This window comes from Buceros rhinoceros, unplaced genomic scaffold (genome assembly GCF_000710305.1).
Source record: "Buceros rhinoceros silvestris isolate BGI_N320 unplaced genomic scaffold, ASM71030v1 scaffold7363, whole genome shotgun sequence".
Classification (NCBI taxonomy): Eukaryota; Metazoa; Chordata; class Aves; order Bucerotiformes; family Bucerotidae; genus Buceros; species Buceros rhinoceros.
Genome location: NW_010401764.1, coordinates 11,073 through 18,174, shown reverse-complemented (window position 1 = coordinate 18,174; position 7,102 = coordinate 11,073). Strand labels below are relative to the sequence as shown.

Genomic DNA, 7,102 nt, shown 5'->3' with positions numbered 1-7,102 from the left:
GGAACTACCAACCTGTCAGCCTCACCTCTGTGCCTGGGAAGATCACGGAACAGATCCTCCTAGAATCTATCCTAAGGCACATGGGAGACAGGGAGACAATTCGAGACAGCCAGCATGGCTTCACCAAGGGCAAGTCCTGCCTGACTGACCTAGTGGCCTTCTACAATGAAGTGACTACATTGGTGGACAGGGGAAGAGCTATGGATGTCGTCTGTCTGGACTGCGGTAAAGCCTTTGACACAGTCCCCCACAAAATCCTCTCTAAATTGGAACGATGTGGATTTTATGGGTGGACTGTTTGGTGGATAACCTGTTGGATGGTCACATCCAGAGGTTAGTGGGCAATGGCTCAATGTCCAGATGGAGATTGGTGACAAGTGGTGTCCCTCAAGGGTCCATACTGGGACTTGTGCTGTTTGATATCTTCATTGATAACATAGCGGGATCAAGTATACCCACAGCAAGTCTGCAGATAAATCCAAGCTGAGTGGTGCGGTTGACATGCCTGAGGGACAAGATGCCATTCAGAGGGACCTGGACAAACTGAAGAAGTGGGCCTGTGTGAACCTCATGAGGTCAACAAGGCTAATGCAAGGTCCTGCACCTGGGTTGGAGTAATTCCTGTTATCGATACAGGCTGGGGCATGAAGGGATTTGGAGTAGCCCTGCAGAGAAAGGCTTGGAGGTACTGGAATATGAAACACTGGACATGAGGCAGCAATGTGCAGCCCAGAAGGTCATCTGAATGTATCCTGGGCTACCTCAAAAGAAGTGTGACAGCAGGTCAAGAGAGGTGATTCTCCCCCTCTACTTAGCTCTGGTGAGACTTCACTTGGAGTTTTGGTCTGGCTCTGGAATTTTCAGCACTAGAAAGACGTGGACCTGTTGGAGAGAGTCTAGAAGAGGGCCACAAAAATGATCAAGGGGTTGGAGTACCTCTGCCATGAGGACAGGCTGAGAGAGTTGAGCTGAGTTGTTCAGCCTGGAGAAGGCTCCAGGGAGACCTTATTGCTGCTTTCCAGTACTTAAAGAGGGCCTGTAAGAAGAATGGGGACAGCCTTTTTAGCAGGGCCTATTGTGACAGGACAAAGGGTTGATGGTTTTAAACTAAAAGAGGGGAGATTTAGACTAGATATAAGGAAGAATTTTTTTACAATGAAGGTGGTGAAACACTAGCCCACGTTGCCCAGAGAGGTGGAAGAAGACCCATTTCTGGAGACATTCAAGGTCAGGTTGGATGGGGCTCTGAGCAACCAGATCTAGTCGAAGATGTCCCTGCTCACTGCAGCGTGGTTGGACTAGATGACCTTTAAAGATCCCTTCCGACCCAAAGTATTCTGTGAGTCTATGAAATACCTGCCCAGTATCTATTTCAGATGTTCTGCATGTCTTTGAACACACTAGATCTAGATAGCAGAGACAACAAAATCCACTAGTGAGTCTCCTGTGGAACTCTGGAAAGATTTTTGAGGCTTATATTGGCACCTTACTTTTGGCATTTGTTTGATCTTCCTATCACTCCTTTTTCCTGTTATAGGATATGTTTCTTCCTTCCCCTAAGTTTTAAAATACGGTCTTTTTGAAAGCAAACTTCTCCTTATGCTTAATGTTAAGCCACAGGAAGTCCATTGTTGGGCAGAAGATATTTTTCTTTTTACTACTACAGAAGTATGTACGAGCAAATTAATCAAAGGAATTGATACTTAAGAGCGTAATCCCAATTGTCTTTTGCAGAAGAAAGCAAAACTAGTCTTCCAAACGAATCATCAGCTGCAGAGGAACAGGAGGAAGAAGTGGAGCAAGTAGAATCAGACACTGAGAGCATTGGTGAGTATTACTTTCTACTGAGGAGATATTGGCACACCTTAAAAATCCCAGTACTTTCTAGTTTTTATTTTTTCACTGTTATTTATATTAACACTATCTCAGACCAGTGCCATCAGATTACAGGTGCTGAGTTTTTTTGCTCCCTTTCAGTTGGCTTACTTTTCTACCTTGTACTTCATTCTGCTCTTTCCCATGACTGGTCTCTGACCCCTTTAATTGTTTTTCCTGAGAGAGAAAAAAATCAAGACAGGGTGAAAATCTTACAAAATAGATAATGGGAGTTTGATTGGAGACATCAAACTGAAAAGTACTTTTAACAAGTGCTTATGGTTACTTGGAAGTCAAGTTGACAGTATTCTGCATTGCAGCCCAGCAAAGATCTACACTAGGTCCCATATTAGCAGCATGCCTTTCTGAGGACAATGGTGTCTCCTGGTTGTCTGTTGTATGTGTTCTCACTAATTGCTTTGTATTCACTAATTGCTTTATTTGATTTCTAAAGCTGAGAACTAAACACAAAGCAAAGCTGAACTGAACTACTTCAGTGTGTATTGAGTTTTAAAATCAATGTTTTTAACACGGTCTCAAAAAGTTTCTTCTTTAAATTCTTCATTTTTGATTATTCACAGTGAAGTTTTTAAAGCTCAAAAGAGGACTTGTTACAGACTGTTCCAGGACGAGATGTTACTAAGACTTGGTATCTCTGTTTTGAGCTATGGAGTGCCTTGTCTCTGTCAAAAGAGACAAGGAATGTGAATCCTTCCCTTTTGCAGTTAGCTGCAAATATCAGCAGGGAGCCTAAAATTTATGGTGAATATAAATTTCCATCATGTTCCCGCTTCTGAGATGCAGCAGGCGATTCAGAAGAGCGAGATAATAGTGAAGTACCCTCAGAAGCACAAAAAAGGCCTGAGGAGTTAGAAAAGAAAATCTTGGAAACTTTCTTCTATAATAATGAAGATATATATTCACGGCCATTCGTCACTGAAGACTCTGGGATACCCATTAACCTTCTTACTCTTAAGTATCCTTTCTGTGGAGGCTGTGGAAATTTAAAGCTAAGGACGTTTAATACATGTTTATTAAATTGTACTTGTCTAATTTGGAGTGGCCAATGTGGCATTAGTGGGACGTGCTTGGTTGAAACACAGGTAAGAGTCCTTACTGGTTATGGTTGTGAGTGAATTTAATCTTATATGTTGTCTTGATCTCATAAACATTTCTATTGGGCATAATGCTTACTGTCATAAGTACTCTCATAGAACTAGATCATAGTCAAGTTTATTTGACCAGACAGAAGACTAACATAAAAATATACCCTGCAAAGCTCACCCTTTCCGTGTAACCACACTGATGTTCCCTAAGAAGCCAAGAGGAGGGCAGAAGAGCAGCTGTGTACATCATACTTTCTCACAGAACTGCTAAGGAGAAGTGGGGAATAAACCAGTTAGATTTGTAGCCTGGTGCTCAGAAGATCTAAATCTGCAAAATGAAAGAAGTGATACCTGTTAATTAAGGGCTACAATAAGTCCTTTGCTAGGTATGGTCAGATAGGATATGATATGTGACTTTTACAAGTGCTGGTGGTTTTCTCGGCAGACACAAATTGTGACTGAAGCCTGGCTTTTTCCCTCTCTACATCTGCCTGTAAACATTTAAGAAGTGAGCTTAGAGCACTTCCTTGGTTTGATCTCTTGTCTGTGGAACAGTTCCTAGTAATCTGATGCATATCTCTTAGGTTTTGTTTGAAAAGAGAACACTGATAGAGTATGAATTCCTTGCAGCCCCAAAGGATCCAGCAAAAGCAGGAGGTGTCCCCTATAGTGGAGATGAAAGGATGGAATAGGAACTTCAGAAGGTCTTCACTTTGTGCCTTCCCTTCAGTTATAGAGGCTTGATATATTTTACTTTTATTGTGTATACTGAACAAAACTATTTTCTACCATCAGGCTTTTAGTCACCAGATTCAGTCAACCATTTCAGTTTTGGTTTAAGTGTTTCTATTTGCTTAGTATAAACTTTTTGAGAAAGCTGGTGTCAAATCTTTTCCTTACTGAACTGACCGCAGACATTCATTTGGATATGACTGCACCAGAAGTGTAAACCTACTGCCAATGGACAGCCAAACACTGATGTATATAGCAGGCAACCAAGTGGTGCTCCTCAACCTGAAAACTAAATGTCAAAGTTATCTTCGGAGTAGCAGTGGTGGTGGAATTGGGTTTATCACGGTATGGCTTTTGATTTGCATTTTAGGATATTAGTCACTTTCTAGAAGTGAAACCTTCACTCGATTGCCTGATGGGAGATTTCTACAGCTGCACATACATACACATAAGTATGGTATTGATTATGGGGATGTGTGGCCCATGTAGACTGGACTACTCTGCTGGTCCACATAATTAGCAGAGGGCAAATAGCTGCATAGGTACATAGGCTCAGGTACCTCAAGGGACTGACAGGTGCCAAGTAGGATTATTTTTCAGAACTATTACATTCTTATTTTGGCTCCTATCAACTTTTTCTTTAAACAGTCATCTATCCTAGTCACAGAGGATATAAATGTAGTGATTTGCCTGCAGTTAAAATTCAGAAGATCTAGTTCTTAGATAAATGAAAACTATCTAGTTTCAATCTAATAAGCTCCTACCAAGAGCTTGGACTCTCAAATGCCTCCTCTGGATTTGAAGCACCTTACCCTCTACTTCTCTCAGTTGTATGCCACATGAGCAAGACTTTTCAGAATTCAGCTTCACCAGCCTCAGACTGTTCTGGTCCATTGTAAGCAGGTTTTCTGGAGAATCGTGGTACATCTCGGTGTCTTCAGAACAATGTCGTTCAGGATGGATTTTCTGCAGTTCTCTGTTGAGGTAGATGGCTGCCGACACAAGTGCTGATCCTGGAAAGATCAGCTAGTGTGTTGAGTGAGGTAGGAATAGTAAAAGAATGCACGGTAAAGCAAATTATTTCACAGTTTGTCATGGTTCTGCATTATACGTGCAATACACCATTTTGTGTGCATAATGTTTTTACCATTTTGTGTGCGTAGTAGCTTTGTTCTGGTATTGAGCAATAGATTGGCAGTTGTTCAGAATAAATGCATATAAAAATGTAACTTAGTGCTTATGGCAATACCTTTTGACTAATGGGTGAGTAAATACTCATCACTAATGGGTGAGTAAATACTCATCACTAATGGGTGAGTAAATAATAACTAGCAGGATAGAGACAAAGGTGCCATTACAGCTTGCAATGGGACTTTTGCTTTTTCCAGGCACACCCTACTAAGCAGTACTTTGCAGTAGGAGAAAAAGGAAAGAAGCCAAACCTCATCGTCTACGATTATCCTTCACTGAGGCCCTACAGAATACTGCGAGGTAGTGTAAAAAGTTCTATTTTCATTTTACGCAAATGGTGTTTATAGGTCCCAGCAGATGGAGTAGTGGGCCACTTCAGAAGTGTAGGAGGAAATACAAGCTTTTGGTTCTTCAAAGCAAAATAGAAAACATCGGTTTCAAGCTTTTTCATTATTGCATGGGAGGAAACTTTTATTTAGTACAAAGAGGCAACTGAGACCTATTACTTAGTGAAAAAAAAGAATTGCAGTGAAAGTTGAGCTCCTTCCGGGCAGATTTTCCTGTTCTTTCTTCTTCTTTCATGTGTGTGTGTATGTCTATTGGGTCCTGTATGTTTCTTCAGGTGGAACAGAGGAAGCCTATGTTTTTGGTGATTTCAACAATGCTGGCACTTTGCTGGCCAGTGTTGGGAGCAGCCCTGACTACATGCTGACTATCTGGGACTGGAAACAAGAAAAGATTGTGTTGAGGTCAAAAGCTTTTTCACAGGATGTTTACAAAGTCACTTTTTCTGCTGATAATGAAGAACAACTAACTACCTCTGGAGCAGGACACATCAGGTAGGTTGTCTGATTAGGATTAATACATATCCCCTCTAATGTCATAATACGAGGCAGATGACTGTCAGGAATGTGTCATTAGTAAACATGGACCAGTGAGGAATGTGATTTTACTGGTCATTACAATTACAAAAATGAGAAAGTTCAAGCAAGTCCTTCAGCCAGTCAGCCAAGTCTTTTAACACTTTTGCTGTGCAAAAAGGGTGATGCTTGATGTGGAAAGTTGGCACCACTGGCTCCATTCTTGTAATTTCAACAAGCACAGTGGAGAATTAGTAAAAATATTTATATATACTTGTCTTCTAGCCGATTAACATAGCATATATGCCTCCTGTGCCTTCTGGACTTTCTACCTTTGGTTTCTTGAACTCATCTGCTTTTGGGCAGCCATTAGAACTGGTTGTCAAGTCATGGATCAGAAACCCTCTGATACTACCAAAAGCCTACAAGGAAGCCTTGCAAATTATATGCTTCCATACACTCCCTTTTCTGGTGAGTTCATGGATCCTTTTGTACTAAAAAATAAAACACAACTTTAAGCTCTTTGAGACAGGGACTAGCTTTGTCTTCTGTATTTATCCAGTGTTCAATGTTAATACAGCAGAGACTTAAGATATGACTTAGATGCTGTTGTGATAGAAATAACACTTTTAAAATTGTAGCACATCTAAAGTTTCTTTGAATTTTAAGAGAGTAATCAGATCAAAGTCTGAGATTTGCTCTATAGTTTGGTTGCAAACTGAGTTTGAAACAGCAAATGGCTTATTTAGACCTAGAATGAATGTGGTTTAGAGTATCTTGTTTATGGAAATCTGACAAAACAAATTCTTTTATAAACTTTCTTTTGAGCTAAAATGCTGTTAATAAACTCTGACATAGCTTTTATAATGTGATAAACATGACCTTTCACCCAAATATGGTCTCAAATTCCTATTTCCTATTTCTGTCTTAAATGTAGTGTCTCCTGAACGCACAGTGAGCCATCTCTTTTTGCAGTAGATGTTAATTTTTCTGTAATGCAGTAATTTAAAGTTATGTTTTATACTGCTAAAATATAATGATCAAATAGAAATAGCTGTGAAGATCTACAATAAAACATTTGGCTCAGTGAGATTTTATAGTCAAGATCAAGTCCATGGGGATACTTGGATGAAATTCAGTGAAGACCTTAGTCCCTTGGGCTCACAAAGTGGAGCATCATACACTGAAGACAGCAAGAGGTATCCCTAAGTATGTGTGTTGGTTGTAGCTGGAAGGTTGTAGCTATGCATTTTACACTTATTAATTTTAAATAGTAGTTTAGTCTTCATTCCATGCATTCCAAATGCTTTTTCTAGCTTTTTCATAGTGGTAGTGTAG

The 7,102-nt window shown here is 40.3% G+C and overlaps 1 protein-coding gene across 1 annotated transcript in view; it reads left to right on the top strand.

The window, feature by feature from the left end:
* LOC104490129 (WD repeat-containing protein 52-like) overlaps positions 1–7,102 on the top strand; it is a gene marked incomplete at its 3' end in the record, with an annotated part of 17,670 nt that overhangs the window by 1,170 nt on the left and 9,398 nt on the right. Inside the window, exons 2-6 of the mRNA XM_010132377.1 lie at positions 1,735–1,793; positions 2,742–2,851; positions 3,896–4,058; positions 5,102–5,204; positions 5,527–5,743. Of these exons, the coding sequence (XP_010130679.1) occupies positions 1,735–1,793; positions 2,742–2,851; positions 3,896–4,058; positions 5,102–5,204; positions 5,527–5,743 (652 nt within the window). The remainder of the gene's footprint in view (positions 1–1,734; positions 1,794–2,741; positions 2,852–3,895; positions 4,059–5,101; positions 5,205–5,526; positions 5,744–7,102) is intronic.